The sequence below is a fragment of the Neopsephotus bourkii genome, unplaced genomic scaffold, assembly GCF_033783945.1.
Source record: "Neopsephotus bourkii isolate Nb327-2 ecotype Australia unplaced genomic scaffold, CSIRO-AGI_Nbou_v1 NB_1234, whole genome shotgun sequence".
Classification (NCBI taxonomy): Eukaryota; Metazoa; Chordata; class Aves; order Psittaciformes; family Psittacidae; genus Neopsephotus; species Neopsephotus bourkii.
The window spans coordinates 3,322,095-3,345,682 of NW_026901719.1; the positions used below are offsets into that span (position 1 = coordinate 3,322,095).

Genomic DNA, 23,588 nt, shown 5'->3' on the forward strand with positions numbered 1-23,588 from the left:
ATGTCTCCTCTCCTGTTTGTCTGGAGGGCAGCTGCAGCCTGTGTAGACGCAGTCATGATGGCTTTGATTTGTACACGTGAATGCTGGTGGCAGGACAGATGTGGTGATCCAGGCTTCAGGTGCAGACTGGCTGCCCAAGCTGTGTCTCACAGCCTGTGCCACTGGAGTTGGCTCCTCACATCCATCCTGGACTCCAGTTACACAGGGCAGAAAATCCTCAGAAATCATTTGGGTTTCTTCTGCGATAATAGCAATAATAAATAGTGCTGTTCAAAGCCAATACAAGCCATGTTTTCCATCATGGGCTCCCAGAGAGAAGTAACCAAGGAGCAAATGACCCAAAATGGGGCATCAGTCACCCACAGCCCTGTGACAGTGGGTGCTGTGAGGTGTGAAAAGGAAATGTCTGCAATGAACAGCGCCCTCACGAACATCGGAGTACACCAGGAAAGCAGGAACAAAAGATGCGACCAAGAAGGGGAACTAACTTCTTGTCTTATGTGAGAAGCACACTTAGAAAGCTCTGTTAAGGTCTAGGTAGGACCTGCCTCAGCTCTCACATCTCCTGGGGGAGCTGGACTGCACACAGCTACCCAGGGGAGAAGAAGACAGGGAAACACAGTCAGGGTCCTCAGCAGCACCCACTGTGCCAAGAGGCCAGAGCATACGTCCTCTTCCCATCACTGAATGTCCCCCACAGAAAAAGAGCTTCAGAAGAGAAAGCCACCACTCTCAGGCGTTGCTCTGGTGCTGACATGGACAGAAGTTATTTCTTCCCGTTGGTGGGGAAAGGGCATCTTGGCCCCTCCAGGCTGAATAGGGCTCTTGAGGGCACCAGGGTATGTCTGAATTTCTGGCTCCAGTCACCTGGTACCTTTTGTCTAGAGGTGTGAGGGAAATTGTGTGCATGTCCATGCTTGTAGGCGGTAGTCACTGTAGGTAGTTGGTGAAATTATGGTGAGGTTGCCGTTGCTCAGCTGAGTGATGAAACGATGAAGAGCCAGGTGCTTTATTTGCAAGGAACACCAGCCCTGCCAACACACTCTCTTTGCATGGGCATTTTTCAATCCTTAATAAAGATCGGACAGGAAGGTAGATCATCCAAACAGCTATTTGTGGTTCCAGTTGGTGAGGTTTGCCATTGGCAAATAGGTCAAAACCCGGGGGAAATGTCTGGTACATGGTTGGGAGGAAGCAGGATTGTAGAAAACAGCAACTGTCCCACCTCCAGGCTCCTGTGTCCCTGCTGAGTAAGCCCTGGCACCCTCTGTGCCATCACTGTGAAGCAACAGCTGCAGAGAGAGCCACTTGGAAAGTACTGAGCTTGCTGATGCATGTGGGACATGTACAGCAGAGAAGTGACTGTAGATTTTTACCAGCCTTGTAGGCTTAAGCCCCCTGGGTGTTATAGTGGAGACACGAGTACCTGGGGGAAGCATACATAAGAGACATTCAGGGCTATAAATAAAATTCACATCAGACTCAGCACTTGCCTCAATGAAACATTTATGCACTAAAATGCATGATAAAGTTGGATGTGTTGCCAGACTGCCTAGTCTTTGAGATAATCTGGTCTTTCTCAGAATTAATTCTCTTGTGATATTTTCGCATGAATTTAGCAGGCAGTAACTCACTGCTGACCTGAGCAGGAGGTATGGAAGTTTGATCAAGTTGAACTCTGCTACTGGTATATGCCTCTTTATGCAAATCTGGGTGAACATACAGCTTTCTTACAACATTGAATCACAAGAAAAATGTCTCAATTTTTACCTAAAATGCCTGGAAAAAAAATGTAATTTGCTAAAAATGACAGGCCGGCCACATTGACAGTGGATCAGAAGGGCTTCCCAAGCAGGGCCTGGTATGGTGCTGCTGGCCACAGCAGCCTTCAAGAGCATCCCACACCTGTGCAGGGAGGAGTGGTGGAGATTTGCTGGGTGTGCAGCCCCCAGCTCTTTGCAGCTCCTGCAAAGGGCCTGTGTCATTAGAGCCTCTCATAAGAGTAATTGGGCCTTGGAATAGGCTTGTTTGCTAGTCTGATCCTTTTTAATTGTGCTTATTTGTCTTTTGAATTTCAGATACTTTAATGAGGATTCAACAGCTGCAGGTTTGGGTTTGCTTGAGCAGGAGCTCAGGGTGTGACAGCTCTGGGCTCTGTCCCTCAGTATGTAGGCACCTTCTTTGCTTGCCACTCAAATCCCCTCCAGGCTGCACACGTTTTCACAGTTTATGCCAAATTGTATTTTCTCTTCAAACTGCTTAACATAGGAAATGATCTCCCCCACCACCTACCTACCCTCCACATCCCTCCCCGTCTCCCCCTCCCTGGCACCTGATAGCAATTACAATACAGAAAGAACTAATAAGAAGTTGAGAAACAGAAGGAGCTGGAGGGGAGGAGGCAAGTGTCTAGAGAAGCAGACGGAGTTGGAGGGGGGGAAACCCCTGGATCTATCAAATAAATAGAGCAGAAATCTTTCTTGCTTGGCCTTTGTGGTGTTATTATTAGAACAACCATGCCTGAGTGCACTAAAGCCGCACAACCTTCAAGCATCCAGCTCTGCTATGGCAGAATCCTTTTTCTGCTTTGCTGAAGGAGGGAGGGAGAGTGAATGAGAGGATGTGAAGCTGAGAAGGGTCTATAAATGATAAATATGATCAACTTTGATAAAACAGCTATTTGGAAACCTTCAAAAATCTTCTCATGAGAATAGCCATTAGTGTATGTCTGTTTGACATCGGTTGTCAGGAAACCAGCCAATGTTAATGGATCCACAGAATGTAATGGAGAATCCATTTAAATGGTCTTTTGTCATTTTGTCATCCCACAAGACAAAAAAACCCCCCACACAATTACTTTAACTCAGGAATGAAATGAACATGATAGTTTATATGATTCACTTGTATATTCTCAATAGATCAAAGCGCCCACTAAAAATACATTAGCAATCTATAGCTGATGCCTGAAATGCAGCATTCCCTGTATCTGTATGGGCTTTTTTTCTCATTCACTGTGGTGTCCAGCTGTTAATGATTTAAAGACTGTGGCTTTACAGTTTCTGTATTGCTTTATTTATTATGTGTATTATGATGATGCTCAGGGGCTACAGCCACGCACAGGCTCAGCATTGTAAAAACAGCCTGCAGTGTAAAAGACTGAGTAAAAGGAAGTGCTGGCTGAAAGAGATACTTTATCCCTATTTTACAGAACAGAGGCATAGGGAGTTTCAATATTTAACCCAGGCTTTTAGCAGAAACTTGTGGTGAATCTTTGACTGCACAGGTCTTCTAGATTTCACCCCAGTGGTCTTTGACTGCTGAATTACCCTATCACAGGGTTGGCTTTTATCTTTTAGTGGAAGCTTTTTAGTTGTAGCCTCTGGCTTCAGCTCTCAGCAATGGTGCCCAGCTCCCTAGGGCCCATGACCAAACAGCGAGGACCAGGCAAGATGCTGTTGCAGGAGCGTAGGCAATATGTACAGGATATGGGAGGACAAGTGCAAAGGACAGTGTGCAAGGACTGAAATGGAAGCAGGTCCCTCTTTCAGTAGGCAATCGTATCTGGTAATCCCTTTCAGAAAGGGTGCAGGCTCTCTCACTTACTGGTTAGCTTTTTTCCCCTTCTTCCCCTTTCCAGGAGGCTTTTCTACAGCTTTGCTGCTCTGAGGTTGGGATGCTGTTCTTCAAGCATCCAGCCTAATTGCATTCATGGTGAGTTTATACTTTCTCTCCTTAGGCTAGCATTGTCCTTTGCCCTACTCAGTGCTTCTCCCTCCCTCTGAGCTTCTCTCCCACTGGAGGCTGAGAACCTTCATCCCCTCACAGAACTTTTGCCAGCTCTTTAAGTTTCTATTCTGGACCTCCTGGAAAATCTACTCCAGCTTTTAAGTATTTTAAAGGACTGATCAGTTCAGTGTGTATTCTGCAAGATTTCTGCTTTCTTGGTGTCAGTGGGGCATATTCCTTGAGACGGCAAATCAGAGCTCCTGCAGGGAAAGGCAAAAAGATATGGATGCATGCTGGCTGGAGCCATGGCACAGGGTACTGTAAGCTTCTTAGTGCCCTATCATTTGAAGATAAGCAATGTATTTCTGTTTTATTTTTCTTCTGGTACAGCACTAAGCACAGCTCTGCCAGGTTTGCTGGCTAAGGGAGTCTTGTTGGATGCTAAGAGGTCATGCTATTTTATCTTCAAACAGCAGTGTGTCTACAACAGCAAGTGTGTAGCAGAATTGTATTAGTTTGGTTTCATTTTTAAGTCTTACACAAAGTATATTAACCCAACTCCTACTCTTCTTATTTGTAAAACGCTGCTGCCAAAGCCAGAAGAGCTTCCTACCAGTTAAACTTTGCAGGGAAATCTATTCTAGTCCAATGAAATGCCTGAACATTTCATGAGTAGGTAAAACTTTCCACTCACTCACTGAGCTTTGTCAAAGGCAACTACTGGAGCTTCAGTCTAGACAGACTTTTTTTCTGGAAGTAGGAAGGAACTGCTTGTGCCTGCTGTTTCATTAGCCTCCAGGGTACAATTTGTGATCATGAATATCACATGTCCTCAGTGTCAGAAAGAATGGGTGCAGTATTATTACTATCACAGATTTTTGTCCTAGACTTCCAAGGAGGCAGCGTGGCTCAGAACAGGATCAGGGCAGGTTGCTTTGTGTCTCAGTACCCAGTCTGTAAAATAGTCATAGTGCTAGTGAAATATTCACCTAATGCAGTTGTGAGACAGACAAGCCATCAAAAGCTCTGCTTGTGATGTGGCAACATAATGCTATTACAATGTCAGTGATTTAATCAGTAAATCCTCTTCATGAACAAACACCCTACAACTCTCCTGCACTTTCAGTCATTTTTTTCTTCACCCTGGTGCCTTTCCTTGCAGTAACGCCATGACCAGTTGCACAGAGCGGCACTGCAAACTTGCTGTAAACTGAGTGAAACCTCACCTGCAAAAATCCACTGAGCAGCAAGGCAAGGCTGCCAACTGGACACAGAGCTTAGAGTCCCTTTGGTGATGCCCTGAGACCCTGATCTTCGGCAGGTCTATCACTATATTATACCACTACTCCCATCATGACACCCACAAGGTTTTGTGAACAGGTGCTTTTTTTTTCAGCAAAGAAACAGATAAAATCTGTCAGCATGCCGCACATGGCAGAATAGTTCCTAGGTATCTTCTCTTGTGTCTGCTTCCTCCTTCTGCTCCTACTGTACTTTCCCAGTTCCTTTCTCTATACAAAGCACTGGTATGCTTTCAGCCCAAGTGAATGTTGTTTTGCATTAGAGTAAAGTATCCCCAACAGAGGGCAGCTCTCTGCAGATTGCGCTGACTCCTTGTTGAAAAATGGCAACTGCTCCTGCAGGTCGGAGAGTGTAAAAACATGGAAAATACATGAGAGCCCCAAAATGTGATAGCTCCTTGGCTGGAGACAACACACTGCTGTGGACATCCTGCTGCAAACCTCTTTCTTTGGCATGGCCTCCCACTGTGCTGCATTAGGTGGGCTGCTGAGCACAGAGAGAACAAGCCTGCTCTGTGCATCTTGCTAGGGAAGAGTGCTGGTATGACCCTCCTCTCCTGCTTTGGTGCTTGGAAAGCTAACTACTGCGTATGCTGAGGTTTCCTGAGAAATTCTCTCAAACCTTTAGTGGACTTAGTTCATGAAACTTTCAGAGGCAGAACTCTGGGATTTCTCTGTAGAGGAGTTGAAGTGTTCCTGTCCTTTACAAGTCCCCGTCTATTAAGGCAACATCTTTTGATAAGTCACGGTTAAAGTCGCTCAGCATGGCGGGCAGTTAATCTCAATTATTACGTGCTGGAAGAGAACGAGCTAGCAACCTGTGTCAGAAATCAGTCATGTGTAACATGATGTAGTGAAAGAGCATATTGGCAGGAGAATCGGTAAATGGAAGACCCATTCCTCCCTCTGCCCTTGCTCAAAATGTCACTGTGGGAAGGTTGCACAGCTTCTTTGTGCTTTCATTTTGCTGTCTATAAGATTATTATCCCTTTAGTCCATATATTTAAGACCAATACAGTACCATTGCACCTCCTTGCCTCAATAGAGCCATTTGCAATATGGCAAAAGCACATTTTCTAAATGCTGACTTGTGTAATGTGGTGTGGAAACACAGAGAAGATAATGGCCAGTGTTATCTGGGGGGAGGAGAGGTGCTGTAATATCCCCAGTGCTTGCTCTTGACAATGCTGTTCTAAGTAACATCCTTTGCCTTTTAGCTAGTTTCATGTAAGAGAGGCTAGGAGCCTTACCTTGCACTCCATTTTTATCCTACAGCTGTCTCCAACCTGGATGCAGAGAGCAAACTGAGTGTCTATTACCGAGCACCTTGGCATCAGCAAAGAAACATCTTCCTCCCCTCCACCAGGCCACCTTGCGTGGAGGAGCTGCACCACCACGCCAAGCAGCATCTGCGGGCCTTGCGCAGAGGTAGGTGCTTGCACACACTCTGTCTCCACGCTCATGACACCTCTCCACAATCCCCTTAGGCAGCAGCAGGGTGCTCAGGCACAGCCACTGGGTTATGAGCACTGGTTTCCACTGAGATTGAGGTACTCAGTCTAAGAAATAAAGCTGAAGATGTAACTCTAGCAGTAAAAAGGCTTTTGCCCTCTTAAGCTTGTTTATGATTACTGGAGGAGAGCTGAAAAGGACTTTCTGCTTTTCCATTTTACATTCTTCGTTTACATGTTCCCTATGAAAGTGCAATCATGTGAGCAAATCCATGCACTGACCCCCAAAAGGATGGAGGTACTGAGTGTTTCAATAAGGCCGTCTCCCTTCACTAAACAGATGTTTAACAATGTCTCAGCTCCAGGACAGATAAGATTTAGCTTCCAAAGGGCTGAAACTGGAGCCCCATGGTATTAGAGTCTGCAAAGAGACTAAGTTGTCTGCACTAGGGGAGACGTGCATCCTTCAAGGGTGGCAGCTGAAAGCCAGGTGATGCCCTGAACAACTTGGAAGGGTCAGGCAGATGTCCCCTCCCCAGTCCAGGGAACACCTCCTGATGTTGCCTAACAGACTGGAAACCTGTAGCCTCAAAACCAAATCATGTCACACAGGAAGGAAGCAGAAGCAATCAAGATCATAAGGAGGCTCCTGGATCCCTGCCATGAAGGGAATTTGCTAGGTGCAAATGTCTGGATGGTCCTACAGCAGCACACTATAGGGAAGGTAAAAGATGGGAAAAGGTCACTTTTCATTGGGTACCTAACCAAGGGAAAATCCTTTACCGGGAAGCAAGTTAAAGTAAGCAAACAAGCCTTTCTTCTGTGCCATAAGAAAGGAGAAAATCCATGCAGGTCACCCTCAAAATTTTCAGCAGCAGCATCCTGCATTGGAAGTGTTTTGCACCAACAGCTATCATTGTCTTTCTCATTTATTATTGTTACCAGGTTATAATAATAATCAATTACTTGGATCTGCAAAGCATTTGCTAACTGGATAAAATATCCCAGTTAATTACCACATTTGACCCTCTCCGCAGATTTTAGCTCAGGAACACACTGTGGGTGCAGTACATCTTCATAGCACTGCAGAGAGCGATACAGCTGAATTGCAATGACAGTAGTGTTACAATAGAGAAGTTGGCTTTTCTGCTCTTCAGCTGCTCTGCTTTGCAGTTGTCCCAGGACCAGGCTGATCTCTGCCTGCCACCTTGTGGGCAGGAGCAATCCTGACAGCGGCACGGGAAGGCAACTGTCAGAAAATGCCTCATCATTTTAAGGTTACGAATCTCAGTTTTGGCAGTTTCCCATCCTCCACGTTTAACGGCAGCTGTGCAGGTAGCTTGTCACGTCCTGATTTATCTTATTTTGCAAATAACTGTATATACTGACAAGAAAATATAATCTGAAATTTCCCCTAAAGTTTTCATTGTGTCTCAGTTATTTCTTCTATCAGGATTTAATTCTCTTTATCTGTTTATACAGAATTAAAACTAAACATTAGATTAGAAAACCGCTGTGCTAACAGCAAACATGGTTGGCTGGATCATAGCTATGTTCATCTGGGAAATCTGTCATCTCCTTCCAGAAGCACTCTTTGCAAACAGTAATTACCTAACTGTCGCTTAAAGTTAGAGATGTGAAGTCCATGATCATTCTCCCGTTCACTTGGAAGGTTTCAGATACCTGGGACTCATGCTGGAAAAGGTCTGCACGGAGAATGCCAAGAGATGTTTTGACTTTTCCAGGGTGATCTCCTTTGTGCTGGGACACAGAGCTGCCGCTGTAACAACCTTCATAATCTCCAGCTAATTCTCGGGGCTTGGCACTGCCCTGCAGTCAGGGAAGGATACTCTACTAGGGCTTTGTTTCCTTCTTTCCCCTCAGAGCAGTGTATTTTATATGGGTAGAGTGCAAGCATTACCACATCTTGATGTTTCAAGGCACCAGGAGCTTCAGGTTCCCATTGGGAACCAGGACTTGGATCCGAAGTGCCTAGAAGGTAGCTCCTTTGTTACTTGGGAAAAAGTGTGTAAATCCCATCTGGGGACAATTCAGCTCCAGTGTGCATGCAGGGGAGTGTTATATGAACATTATTCTTACAGAGGCTTGGATGTCCAATAAATGCTTGCGGGATCATAGATACTGGTCAGTGTGGAAGAGTAGGAGCTTCATCTTTGAAGTCCACGTCCTGTTTGTGTCTTTGTTGTGCTGTTTATATGTTTTTAACAGTCAGAAAGACTCATGTCTCCTTTCTCACCCAAAACAGAACACCGGAGCCGAGGTGATAAGAGAGAGCAAAAAGTGCAAGGCCCCATTGCTGTGGTGGCTCCCCCCTTTCCTCCCTTCCCTGCAATCTGCAGTCAAAAGAGGCAAGCGATAAAGGACCGACACTTGCTACCAGTAAGTCTTCCACTACAGCTATCACACACAAACACATTATTAGCATTATGGGACCTAAATGTGCCAGAGAGTGCTTCACAAGTGCCCCTACCCAAGCCTGTGCAGGTACAGCACAGCTGACTGTTGGCAGCATAACAAAGGTTACAGCATACAGCAGCCAGCACCAGGATGGACATTTCCATTGAGAAACCTTTTATATTTCTCCTTTGTCCAGCACATTCTCACACTTCTCACCGTGATTCACATTCTCCTCTCCTGCTTCAGGTAGCACTTCCAGAACCCTCCTGTAATTTCAGAAAGTGCTGTAATTTCAGCCTTAGCATTAGCATTGCCAGGAGCCATGAACTCAAGGTCTTTGAGTGCTGCCTTGAGGCTCACGTGTGCAGATAGCTTCAGCAGCACTTCTTCAGCTACAAGGAACACCATGTGTATATGGGCAACAGTCCTGTTCTACACTATCCATCTCCATACATTTTTTTCAAATGCTTCATGTCACGTATGTCCTTACAGCCAGCCAAGTGGGAACTCCAGCTGAAGAGCTGGTCTTGTATGTCCTGTATGTCTGTGCTGACTTGCCACTGCTGCACTGTTTTGAAATCAAATCGTGGTGGACAATATGGTGTTTATCATTGTTAAAGGAAATGCACCAGATCCACAAATTTAACTCTGACTGGGTTCATAATCCTCACTGGTTTCAGGAAATTGGTACCTCTGTGGCTCTGAGGACTTGACTTACGGAAGTGCCATAGTGGCCATTGCATTCCTCAAACCAGTTTAAACTCCACAGGTCAGACCTGGATTTGACTTTTAAGTCAAGTCTTAATGCCAGCCTTCAGTGTAGGGATAGATCTGTCCTGCATCTGCAGCTACATGTATATTGGCATCTACAGAGATGCTCTCCCCATGAGCACATTATAAGTATGTAGCTATTAATCGCACTTACTTAGCTTAAAAATGCAAGTATATTTATCCTAATCCATTATATTAACCATTTGGAATCCTGTAGTGGTAAATGTGTCACAGTGGAAAGTACTTGTCCAGGGACCAAAATGTCAGCTAGCCAGTCCATAAGAAGAGTTTTGTTTCTCATTTGAAAGCATGAAATGCATGGCAATGTTTTGATTAGTTTGACTATTCTGGCTTTTTGGCTGCTTATCTGCATAATTTCAAGTTAAGCATCACCATCACTGCAGTCTTTGAACTGATTAAATTTGCAGACCTTATGATTCAACTGAAGGAAGATACTGAGATGTTAAGGGATAGAAAAGCACAGAAAAGTACTGGAAGACAGAAAGGAGAAACAGCCTTACCTGTTTTTTCTTTCTAAGTCATCATCAAAGCTAAGTGCCGTTGTAGGGTCACTGAAAGGTAGAGGAGAGGTGACCTCATGTCCTGTGGATCAGAACAAGTTACAGATGATAGTTTGGACAGTCTATTGGACACAGAGTTCTCTTATCAGATGGGGAACAAGGCATGCCTTTTGAAATTGCATACTCAGGGGTGAAAGGCCTGAATCTTTGTTGTGTTTGGAAAACAACCAGTGTGTTTTAGACATTACTTCCATCTGTAGAGCACAAAATAATAATAAATAGTGAGCAACCCTCTGAGTCCTGTGTTAGTTGGCAAAATTAAGTCATGCTGAATGCAGATGTCTTGGCTTTATCTGCAAGTCCACCTTTTTCTTTTCAAGAAGAAAAGTGTTAGGCTTAGTGCCACCCATATTGGACCTTTGTTTGGAAGCTGACCAGGTTCAGTGTTCCCCTAAGGAAAAAGTAGCTGCTGGAGGCTGAAGTCCTATTGATTTCAAGGGAACTGGCAATATTCTGCTTTGGTAATTCCAAATACACCAAGGCCAGGGTACTTCAAAGTGCTTTGACCTGTTTCTGAGAGCACTCCTTGTTCATGGGGCAATTCTAAAAATCAGAGAAAATAAGGTAAGATGAAAGTGCACATGAATGCTCTGTCTGGAAGAAGATTAGTAAGAGATTTTGACAGGGCACTGCAACAATGAACAGCTAATTGGTGTGCACAAGCATTCATGACTTAACGATACCATTAAGAGAGAAAGTTGAGAATGCTGTTATTGGCTAGGTTGCCCTTTTTGGTGTAAGCTTTTTGACATCTGCAAATGAATATCTACTTCAGGGACTGTTGGTAATGTTTGATATCTGATTCCAGTCCTCTTGCATTCATAAATGAGCTAAAGGTGTTAAATATCACATTAATTTTTATTCATGGCATAGTAGTCCATCATGTATTCCACTTTCCTGATGCATTGGGAATATGCTGGTGAAAGCAGTACTAAACAACAGTAAAAGCCCCTTTCTGTGTTTCTTATGAATTGGGGAAGGAATTGTTTCTTTTAAATTGGGAAAGGGCTCAATGAGAAGCTGGTAAATTTTTAAAAGTTACAGGATCTGACTTTTCCAAACTGACTGTTAAATGCATACATTAAGGTACTGAAATAAATGGCTTGGTTTTGAGAAATGTTCAGATTGCCACTGTGTGACCTGTGAGAACTATCACTACTGAAAGATACTGAAAACAGGTCACCCGTGCCTAAGGCCAGCCAAAGATTCTGTATTTGTGCCTTTTGGCAGCTGTTTTTATTACTACCAATTAGGTGGCTATGAGCTTTTCCAAAGATCTTGTCTATTGTGCTAGAGAAAATCAACCACGAGAGATGAAGACTCATTTTATACACTACTATCGTTACAAGGAAGAAGATGCCAAAGTCCCACAAATTCCAAGAAAGACCAAATGAATTCGAGCACAAAGTGTCTAATGCCAGTATAAATAGTTCTGGTGGATCATTTTAGACTGTTCCATCACAAGACCATTTTTTCATGGAGAAGAAGTAGAGAACTAGAAATTATATACGATCTTTTGTGTCCCAGCAAAGACAAGTTTGAAGTTAGCTTTTAGTAGGAACAGTTAGGAACTGCCCTGATTTGTCTGATGAAAGGTCCAGTTAGCCCAGAGGCTAGAAGGGATCCTTCAGGAAGCAGTATAACAACAGGGCATGGTTTATGCATTTTATCATCCCATGATTTATCCTTCCAGTTTCATACAGAAATTGGTTACAGAGCAGAGCTCCTGAGCCAGAGGTCAAACACAGAATAATAACCAACAAGGAACCTGTCTGCCTTGATTCTGAGACTTGCTTAATCTACTTTTGTTTGTTTGTTTGTTTGTTTGTTTGCTTGCTTGTTTAGCAAATGTACACCTTTGGACTCAACAGCATCCTGTAACAATTGTAACAATCTGTATGAAAATGTACCTTTTGTTTGTTTCGAACCTGATGCCTCACTTCTAGTTCTTAGACTGTGAGAAGCAGTATGCATTGCTTCCACATTCCATTTCTCCATACTCCTCCTGGTTTTGCAGACATGATTTTACTTTCCTATCCATCTTAGTCATTAATTTTTAAAGCTGAAAAAACTCTGGCATACATAGTCACTCTCTACACAAAAGAACCATACAACCAAACACATTCGTATCATTCATTCAAGCATTTTTGCCAATGGGAAAAAAAAAACAAAACAACAAACCACAAAAAACACAACAAAATGAAACAAACCTCAGATAATCTGAGGAGAGTATGGGGAAGTTATGGACTTGATAAAATGAGGGAAATGTTCCTTACATGTGTTCCCATGACAACCATGCCTGCAGCACTGCTGAGGCCAGTTGCTGAGTGTGAAGATGCTGTGTCATTCTAACTGCATTTCAGCCTTCTCTTTCATTTTGTAAATAGTTTTTTATTTCTCTGTTTTTTCCAAGTCCATCTGGCCAGGCTCCAAAATCTCAAGTGTTCAAGTTCAGAATGTCATGGGACCACACTTTCTCAAACCTCTCATGGCACAGCTGTTATAATAAAACAAGGGAGTTGAAGCAGGGAACTCAATATTTGGAAAATCACACTCACAATTGCACAAAGTTCAGTGTCAGTTTTTCTCACAATTATAATCTGAGCAGAAATCTAAGGGACAAGAAGGAGGAGGTTGTTTTCCAGCCAGGCTTTGTCTGTCGCTGAGACCTCAGCTAGAGCAAATGTGAAAGAGAAAATAATGCACTGGGTAATTTTATTTCACTCCATGCCAGTTAAAAGATATTCTCTGTGGTCTGCTTTAGGATGCTTTGTACAGCAAAAGGAAGCACAACTGAATGTACTGACTTTCACAGTTTTGTGCTGAAGACACACGAAGACTCAAATAAAATAACTGAGTTAAGGCACAAGTTGGGCTCTGCACTTTCTGTGTCCAAATCCTGCCTGTAGCTGTTTGAAATAAAACCTTCCTGGCATTATCCATCAGAATGAATTAATATATATGTATGTATGTATTGCACTGTTTGTGCCATGAGCCTAATACCAAATACCCTGTATTGTGGGATGATTGTTTTGTACCTTTGTCTGATGGAATGCCATGTGTGGTATGACTTCTGTCAGAAAACATGTCTTCATTTTGTCTTTACCTTGTCAAAACATTGGAGCAGTACATTAATCATTAAAGGATTGTCAGTACTTTAACAGATCGCGTTTGTGATGCTCCAAAAGAGAAAACACCCAGAAGCAGATATAACAAAAACTTGAGCAGAATTAAACATATGGAAGCATAAACGTTGGGAGCAGGCAGGTGAGCAGGACTGTGTTTTACAGCAGATATAACATGGTCATAAATATTCCCATTATCTTCAGCGTCAGTTGACTGGGTAAGAAAATTGCTGTATAGGTACAAATGTTAATTCCTAATCAAATAGTCAAATAGTCAACTGTGCTCTGAAAACACTGGAAAGCTCCTAACTTTTTATTAACATTTCTTCTCCTTTTCCCAGATGTTTAATTTTTCCAACACGTAAATCAATACTGTTTTCTGTAATTCATGTGAGTTAATGAAGCAGCAAGCCCTCACTTTTACAGGCAAAGAAAGGAAGACATGGAGGTTTCACCCAGGGCTGCAGAAGGAGTCAGTACTTAACTCATGAATGTGGGAAATGTGGGATTAAACACTAGTTCACACTTATTCTACATGTTACCTTTCCAGTACATGTATGATTGCTTTCAAACAAGAAGTCAGGAGGTACTATTAATACATACATGTTATTTTTGCCACATAATGTGAAAGCATCCGGTACGTATGTTCTGTTCGCTGCTGAAATTGGACCATATATGAAGCTTGCAGAAGCTGAAGCTAAATGCAGATGCTCTGCTTGGGTGAATATCATCCACTTTATTCATAATGTCATCCTGGGAAGGAGATTTCCCCCACCTGGTGCTATAGAAGCCTGAAGTCAGAAATAACACTGATCTGTTATGCTTTTTGTTAGCTACAAAGTTTAGGTGGCAGGAGTCAAAAATAATCCTTTGGACAATAGTACTGTGCTGCTAGTCATCTCCTGCCCTCATCAAGGCTGTGTTGGCACTGGCTCTATGCTGCTGGGGGCTGGGACTCGGCCACCCAGATTTCCTCTGAGGCAATGGCTTGCCTGCATGGTCAAACACAGCTGAGGGGTAAGGAGTCAACTCAGCCATGCCTAAATTTGACAAACATGTTGAGGATAAATGCTCTTGACAAGGCTTTAGCATTCTCAAGACAACTTTAATTACCTCGAGAAAAACTAGTTCTTTATTCTTGGGTTTATGTTTTTCCTTCTGCCATTGCACTGTGTTCAGTATGCCCTGTGCACTAACTGTGAAAGCCCAGGTATCTCCTGTAATGCTGTCACTATAGGTAAGGCAGACTAGGTATATGCCTTTAATGAAGCTGACACTTCTTGCACTAGTCTTCCCTTAAATCTTGAAGATCCCAAACAACAGTGGCAACTCAAGGCACTGAGTGATGGAAAACAGAAGAGGGGCTGAACTGACATTTTTGTCTTGTTACTGTACCTGCAAGTAATGTTAAGCTCTTTGTAAAATTAGTGGGAAGAGTGTTTAGAGGTGCTTCATCTCACCCAGAGTTAAATGCTGAATGAAAGAGAGCTGAATTGCTCTGCAACAATGCCGCTTTCTCTATAGGGGAAGCCTTGTGGACTAGGTCATACTCAGACATGTGACTTTTTTGTTGTAGTGCACAGAAACCTCTGCAAGTGAAGTTGATGGGGTAGCTCAGAAAATAAAGATGCTCACATTTGTCAGTGATTGCAGAATAAATCCCAATTTGAGCAATTACTCACCAATTTGGTTTCAAAGCAAACTTAGCCCATTAAAGAAAAATGCCTATTTAAAGTATTCTGGCTTTGTATTTAACAGATTGATTATCACCATTGCTGTTTGCCAAGCACACCCACACAAAAGAAATTCACTTTAAAAACTGCCTAGCTGCAGATTTGCCCATCAGACCAGAACAGCTCTGGGTATATAATAATAATTTCTTGCTTAATTATGTGTTTACTCTGGACATTTAGAGATATTCTGGTCTTCTGAGTGAATGAGAAAATTTGCAGAATGGCAGCTCTCTCCCTTCCCCAGTTTGGAGATGTCGAAATGCTGAGTCTACTGCTGTACCCCAGCATTCCTTGGTTGCCCCACCATGGGCATCACACAGGAATGGGCAGTAGGTCAACTTGAGACCCTTTGGTGAGGTAGCAGTGGCTTTTTCAGGAGCAGCAGTGTGACAGCAGGAGCTGAAATTTTCCTGATCACCTCCATTTTTGTCCTGTCTCTTCACGGTAGGAACCTACGTAGGAAGTTTGTCCTGCCATGCTCAAACAGGGACCTGAGACTTTGGCATATAAAATGGTGCCTGGGGGTACATGTAACTGGATAGGTGTTTCTTGGAGGCATCAGGCAGAGCGGCATGTGGGAGAGGTAGGAAAGCCCTGCACCAAGAGGACAGAAAAATGGATAGCCAGAAATTGCTTGTGTTGGCTGTAGCCCACACTATTCTCTCCTAGGCTGAAGTCAAGGTCCCACTGTTTTTCCTGGGGAGGTTTGGCCCTGAGTGGCTTCTGCATGTAGCCACGCTTGGAGCTTGGGGTGGAAAATCCCTCACGTGCTCTTCTCCTTGTGCGCTGATTAGGACCATTGTAGATAGGCCTTTGTGGGACATTGCAGAGATTTTCATCTCCTGAGCTCTTGTCACCTCAGCAGCATTTGTCTCCCACTGTTTGAACCCTCCCAGAGATCCTCTAATACCTTCCATGGAGAAGCTGAATTTCAGTTCAAATCCTGATCACATTAACTGCAGTCAGTCTGCTCAAGGCAGGTGACAGGAAAATCAGCTGGAGGACCCAGACTGAAATCATCCTTGGGTATCCAAAGAGTAGGCTGAACTGGTTGATGCATTCAGTACCTCCATAGCTTTTGTTTCCTGAGCAGTGGTGTTTTTCCTGTGATAAGGACTTTTCCCAACTTAGAAGAGCTGTTTGCACTGACCTGGGTAGAAACTAACCTGCTGGAAACGTTAACTGGAAACAGTCCTCTTTCAATTTCCCACTCATCTCTCCAGTAAGGCTTATGGGCAGCTTATCTGGAGGCTTCCCATGGTTTTAGTCCTGCACAAGGAACCAGGGCAAAGCAGGAGTGTTGGACAAGACAGAGAATTGGGCCTTTTGAGACTCACCACAGCTTTTTTTTTTTTTTGTTTTTGACAGGAGGACCATAAAATGCAGTCTTTTTAACTGATGTTTGTGGTTCATCTATCGCACTGGTGCTGATAATGACTGAGAGGAAAAATTTTCAGAGGCTTTTATTTGACAAGTCTGCTAACTAATGCAAGTGGATATAATAAACCCCAACGAGAAATACGTGCTAGAGCTTTCCACTGTGATCAACAGACCTGTTTTCTTTATCCCCCCTCCCCCCCTTTTTTATTTATTTCCTATTTCAAAAGAAGTAATCATTCATGCCTTGGTTGTGAAAACAGGACATTGCAATAGTTTCTACCAGAAGACGATTTTGGAGGTTGAGGGATTCAGTGAACCCCAGGGTGTTGTGGGCATCACTGTTTGTCCTTTCAAGCATTATAAAAAGTAACAAAAAGCCAATTTGCCATTGTCACCCTGACACAATGATTGCAACCTTAGAGATGTAATGATAATGTCAGAAAACCTTAACAATCCATGTATTTGATAAATCACCCTCAGGACCAGCATTATTTATATCCATTGCTTCCATACGTCGTGCAAAAATATTTCCCTTATATTATGAAATAGATCATTTATAATGTAATTGGATATGTACCCTGCACTGCTTCAGCTCCAGGAAGTGCACAGTTTGAGTTAACAAATCAATACAAGACATTCTTGGGACAATTTAAGCATGTCCGTACAAGGAGTTTAAACCAATTTCACTGCAATTTTCTTTAGTCTGAGCAGGCAAAATCAGCACAGACTTCACAGGGACCCAAACCACTCTATGGGCACAGTTGCTTGAACTGCATTTCACAGAGAAGTGATCTGTTCTGGGGAACAAACTCACCCGTAGGAAACAGGGAGGAAATCTCAGCTTGTTTTGCCTCTGATGCTGATTTATCCAGACAGAAATGATGTGCTTTTACCAGAAATGTCTTGAGTATGTTTTTAATTTTGTTGTTGTTGTTTTCTTTGTTGTTTTTTTTTTGTTTTGTTTTTTTTTTACATTTCACGTTTATAGTTTAACAGCACCCGCTCGCCCTCCCCAATTGAGTGTTGCCACATGACCCCCTGGAGTAGAAAGGTACTGGAAAAACAAGCAATCCTCAATTAACAGCCCTGTCTCACTCTACTCCCAGATCCTAACCCTTCCTCTTAATTGCTTTTCACTTACTAACTTTGCTGCGCTAAAAGAAGCCTTTTCTGTTTTTCTCATGTCAGTAAGACACAATAATAACCTTTTCTTCTTTCCCCCTTCTTTCATTCTTAACCTTGTATGGGTTTCAGGGGCTTATGGCCACAGGGACCACCTCCTCCTATCGCCACCTTTAGAAGGCCTGAATCAGGACAGACTCAATAGCATTAGTGATTGCATTTCATTCTCTTGTGATGTTTTTGCCAAACCCCCCCCCCCCCCCCTTTTTTTTTTTCTTATTTATGTATGGTAAGAAATTATTCGGGCAATGCCAGTATGACGGTGGGTATTTATTCTCTGGTCGTGTGGTGATGCCACTGTTTGGAGAGGAGGAGCTCTGGCAGCTAGGGTCACTTTGCCTGCTTTATCCAGTACCTCATTGCCATCGAGGGGAGGGACTGGCAACAAATGCAGCCTCTGTGTGTGTATGTGCGTGTGTGTGTGTGTGTGTGTCCCCGTCCATGTGTCCGTGCGTGTGTGCAAGGGTTGGTTTTTTTGCATGCCTGCAACGAACTTTGGGGGGGGGAAGTTACCTAGGAAACAAAGTCTTTTGTGCTTGAAGTTTATATGAGCTATTCACGTCTGCCGAGGTTCGGCACAAAAGCTGCAGGCAGAAAGAAGGATGTGATGTTCGACTGAAATCCTACGTGGGAAAAGGGGGTTTTCTGTGGGTGGGAGGAGGAGGAAACGTGCGTTGTCTCAGGTCTAGGGGTGCTGCAGGAGGTGACACTGGCAAGGTAAGTAGGTGCCCTCCAACAGTTTAAATAGTAGCTGCCGAGTTAAGATCTTAAACGCTTTTGGGGCTGGGGCATAAATGCTGTTTGGCAAGCCTGAGTTGGTTAATTCCATCAGGATTTGTGAGGAGCCTGGGCGGAGGAATGACAGAAGTACAATGGCAGCCCAGGCGCGATCCTGCGGTGTTCAACACCCGCCTCCTCAACGCCCTGCCAAGGGGCTGGGGAGTAATATTTTATCTTCACCATGTTTGCTACCGAAACTAAAACTGGCAAATGAAGTGTAAACAGCAGGCGTGAGGGGGAAGGCTGGTAGTTAAGCAGCTGGGAATTCAGGACTGAAGAGAAAGCTGGCCTGAAAGGAATTGTGCTTCATTTTTAAAATCTGAGAGGCAGATGGACGTCCTGGACTGCTCGAAGAGTTATCACAGCTTATAGAAGAATGTATTAATGGAAAGAGGGAGGGAAATTAGGCAGAAAAAGGTAAGTGTTTCTCCCCTCCATCCCTTCGAATTTAAACAAAAACTTTTTTTGCAAACAAAGAGGCCCCCAAACCCAAGCTGGTAGCCAGCACCACGTGAAATTGTGCTTAATTTATTTCTGATGGTTAGTTTAGATGAAACGATCGTGGCTTTGAAGGACATGGTGGTGTTGGGGGATTTGTTATTTCTTCTAAAAGAAAACAAACCATCTGTGTTTCTTCTATGCAGTTTACTTTTTTTCTCTGTTTCTTTATCTTCCATATCTAGCACTTCTCATATCATGCTGTAAAAATGTGCATGGTTTCTAAATAACCCTCTGAACTTCTTCTGGTGGTGGCTACTCCTCTTTGGCCACTGTCCCCCTGCCGTGGTACTGTTAATGCCTGCTGCTTCCCACGCACAGCTGCTGGGTGGCTGTAACTTTGGTCTGCTCATGGTCTGAGTTTGTAAAAATGAAATGCAAATGGTTTTCTGAAGTACAGAGGTGCCTCCGTTACAACTTTGGGCCTTCTGATGCTTGTCCTCAAATGAACGGTTCTGTGGAACCAGTCCTCACTAGTAAACAGCAGACTCAGGTGTTCAAAAGGTTGCAGATGCAAATGAGGACCCATGTGTCTAATGCTGATGGTAATCGAGGGCATGTTTGCAAGGGCTACCCATGGATGCAGGACATGCCCTTCTGACGGAGGAGATGTCCTGTAAATGTCCTGTAAATATGCTGAGTTCCAGTATGTTGAGGTATTTTAATCCTATTAGCAGGTTGTTACTTTTCCATTGGAGACTAGCTTGCGCTGTGTGACTTACCTAGAACAATTCTTCCTTGCATCCCTGTAATTGATTTCTGATGTGTGTATCTACTTTCTTTCAAAATTAGCTTTGTGTGCCTGAGTGGGAACACTGATTTTGAATGTATTCATTTGCAGTCCCATCCACCAGAGGACGAAGATACAGATGTCATGTTAGGGCAGAGGCCGAAAAATCCAATACACAATATCCCTTCTACACTGGATAAACAAACCAATTGGAGTAAAGCACTACCTCTCCCAACTCCAGAGGAGAAAATGAAACAAGATGCCCAAGTGATTTCTTCTTGCATTATCCCCATCAATGTCACTGGTACAAATCTCTTCTATTTCTTCTTGTATTTATTGCATGGTTCAAGGGAGGTCAAGTACTTATTTTGTTTAATTTATTTGAACTCACACAACTGTGCAGTCTAGGGCAAAGACCCTAGCTTGAAGATTTAGTTTCTGGAAGTCAGTGGGCTAAATTCATCCCTCATGCGTGACCACTGGAGTCACTGAAGCCCCATCTAGGATTAATTTGGTCCACATTTTTGTAGTCATGTTATAGAGTATAACGTAACACTGGTTCCCTGTATAAACAATGTATTTTTGTTGTGTACATAACCTACAGTCTGTATTTACAAAGACCTCAAATAACTTTTTCAATGTAGCTGACTGAAATCATGCAGAAAGCCACCGAAATTAATCATATGATTATCATGTGTAGCAGGAGAAGAAAAACTAGAGAATATAGGCTACTATTTGCAGTGCTTAAAACATGCGAGGCATGACTGTGTAGCATGCAAACCATCGCTCTGAGATCTCTTTACATGCAGCTATGCTGAAGGTATAGTAATGGCATTTTCTTTTATTTCTATAACATTTGGCTATATTTGACTAGATTTATTTGAAGGACAATTTGTTTATAGAATTAGCAGCTATTTTACTTACTAAATGTGACAGATGACTTATTTCCAGAATCAAAAATCAGGCTGTTTTTCTCTTTCTCTTTCTCTCCTTCCAGAAGGCTATGGTAAACATAAAGTTGGTCTGAGTTTTCCTCAATAATATTTTGCACCAAGTGTTGATTAATGTAAGAGCATAAAGTGGGATGACTTTCATGGTTATAGACTTGAACATAGGCAATAAGAAAAAAAAAAAAGGAAGCAGTATTCAGTTAGCCTTCATTCCCCAGAGAAAATATCTCTAATTCTATTTTCCCAGTATCCGGGGGCTTGGGGGAGAGGCCACAGCCCCTCACCCCCCATTTCCTGTGTCTACCAGTGGTGCTCAACCTTCCTGCAAGACAGGCTGCAGGGTTCACCATGGTGCTGGGGAGGGTATGCTCACAGTGCAGGTTCAGCCCCCAGCTGAGGGGCTCTGGGCTTTTGAGCTTGAAGCATGCCTATCCTACAGTGTCACAGTGACAAGTCCCCGTCAGCTCCACCATCAGCTGTATAAATCCTCCTGGTGTTGGCAACACGGTCCCTGTTCCCCTCCACCCCAGCAGCAGAGGGCACACTGCACCGTGCCACCGGCTCTTCTTACCTGGGGAGGTGGCAGCCAGGAGCGGTGTCACTGCCACCAGGATGGTGCTTCTGTCTGGCTGGAATTCCACAGGAGGAAAGGTGACTGGCTGTCAGAGCTTGCATAGACCCTGCCAGGCTGGAGGTTGGGAGCCAGCTGGTTGAGGTTGCAGCTTGGGCACTGCCACTGTTTAATGTCCATGGAAAGCCATAGATAGTGTGGCATGTTTCCATGAGGTAGATGCTGTTAAACTGATGCCCTTTCTAGATTCAATATAGGACCCTTACTGGTTTAGGCTTTCTAATGTGGCTAACGTCACCTGATTCAGTTCAGAGACGAGTTAGGTCTGGGACCGATGTTAACTTTTCCAGTAATAGCCATTTTTGCCTAGACTCCACCTGCCATACATTGGAACCAAATTTCCACTGATCAGTTTTACAGATCAAGAATGGTATGTAATCTTCTGGATGTTTATGTGTATAATTCTCATTAGCACTAATGGGAATAATTTGTATGCGTCACGGGGAGAATATACCCTCTTCCACTTGCCTCTTGGAGATTACCCCCGTGCATCTGGTGCACAGAGCATGTTTGGCTAACTCACAGTTGCTGGAAAACCAGCAATGATGCTGATTGATTTTTCATTTCAAAGAGTTTGCTTTCAGTTCTCTGGTTTGGTTTTTTTTGTTGTTGTTGTTTGTTTTTTGAGCTTCTCCCAACCCTGAGAAATGTTCACTTTTTTGAAAATGACTGTTGTTGGAGTTTACAGCACTTTTGTTCCATATTAAAGAAAGTTCTTCCTCTGCTTATTCCAGGGGCATTGGTGGTTACAGGACATCTGTCTGAAGCCTCTATTTCACTGTAGTAGATTTCAAGAAGAACTTTTACAAGAAAGTTACTTTTTAATGTTTTACATTGTTATGTAATGTAATATGTACGTGTGTGTCTGTGTATAATTATGTTTTCTATAATTATACGCTATTAAAATAGAGCTTCTTATCAGGATTTTTTTTTCCTTCTGTTTGGTTTAGTTTGTTCGTTTTTCTTAAGATTACAAACCACTGTACCAGCGATCCTTATGTTAAGTGTTTTTATGGACCTGGCACATTTTTTCCAGTCTGTTCCATGTCAATTTTAGAGAGCGTAAGTGTACGGTTGTGCAAAAAGCCAGTTGTGCAGATTGGTGCTCATTTCCTAGCGGGCCGGGCCTCCTTTTAATTCTGTTTTGACAACACTGTGTAAAAAACAAAGTGAAAGACACTTCCTTGTGCTAATGTCATGGAAACATAAAGGGAATGAGGAATTCTGGCCTATTCTGTGTATCTGTGGTCATAAATAAATGTGCTGGTGAACTTGGGCTTCTAAATCCAAACTGAGGATCTTGATTGACTGTATGAGCTGATTCCCAGAGTGGACTCCCACACATCCCACTGTGTGCTGAGCACTTGTGAAAATCAGGCCACTTCCTGATGTATGCAAATAAATAGCAGCTGCTTCTTTATGTCACCCTTTTGCCATGTGTCACTGTCATGAAGAATGCTCTCTAAACTTGCACAGGGACTCGGCCCCATTTTAGCTGTCTCCTTTAAAAAAATGTTAGCCCCCTTGGCATATTGGTCTCCTAAGAAGTGCCCAGCTACTGCAATATGGTGTTAAAACCTTAAATTGTTTTCTGATGCTTAGTTGCATAAAATAAGTCAGGCCGTAGCTGAACAGATTACACTTTGCAGACATGTTACTGTCATTGTCCCTATGACAGATGGATAAATAGCTGTTAAGAAAGATGCCCGGTAACAAAGAGCTCTCAACTCTACTTTTCTTTCTGATTTTCTTTTCTTTTCCCTTTTTTTTCTTTTTCTTATATTTTTTACGCCTTCTGTTATTTTTGGCAGACCAGGCTGCTGAGGGGGAGCTGGAATTAGATGTAAAACTGTGATATACTGTGATATAATTTACGTAAGAGCTACATAAGGGCTCCCTTATGTTTATTCACAGGCTAATCCAAGCTCACATACCTCCACTGTGTTCCAGCCATGAAAATTTGTTTACTATTTCTAAAGGCTAATGAGACCTATTTATGGGTTGCAGGAGTTGGTTTTGACAGAGAGGCTAGTATACGCTGCTCTCTTGTTCATTCACAATCTGTACTACAGCGGAGACGAAAGTTGAGGAGGAGGAAAACCATCTCTGGCATCCCCAGAAGAGTGCAACAAGAAATAGGTGTAGTATAAATACAAATCTTCCGTAGATAGCTTTCTAACCAACTTAAATTACAGGGATATGATCTGGTAGCCATCCTTCCAAAGAAACGAAACCTTGAAATGCTTGTGGAGTTTGGGAATTATGTGGTTTGTTTTTTTTATTTACTACAGTAAGCAAAGCTATATTACTCCATATGGCCTTGACGGACCA

The 23,588-nt window shown here is 43.1% G+C and overlaps 1 protein-coding gene across 5 annotated transcripts in view; it reads left to right on the top strand.

The window, feature by feature from the left end:
• Positions 1 to 23,588, top strand: part of NHS (NHS actin remodeling regulator) — a 264,862-nt gene that overhangs the window by 231,644 nt on the left and 9,630 nt on the right. For 2 of the 5 annotated variants that reach the window (XM_061364492.1, XM_061364495.1), the window contains exons 2-7: positions 6,303 to 6,455; positions 8,745 to 8,878; positions 17,475 to 17,537; positions 18,239 to 18,385; positions 19,788 to 19,980; positions 23,265 to 23,396. In XM_061364492.1, the coding sequence (XP_061220476.1) occupies positions 6,303 to 6,455; positions 8,745 to 8,878; positions 17,475 to 17,537; positions 18,239 to 18,385; positions 19,788 to 19,980; positions 23,265 to 23,396 (822 nt within the window). Of the gene's footprint in view, positions 1 to 6,302; positions 6,456 to 8,744; positions 8,879 to 17,474; positions 17,538 to 18,238; positions 18,386 to 18,420; positions 18,866 to 19,787; positions 19,981 to 23,264; positions 23,397 to 23,588 lie in introns of those variants that run through there. The other 3 variants (XM_061364493.1, XM_061364494.1, XM_061364496.1) reach the window with 3 other exon arrangements.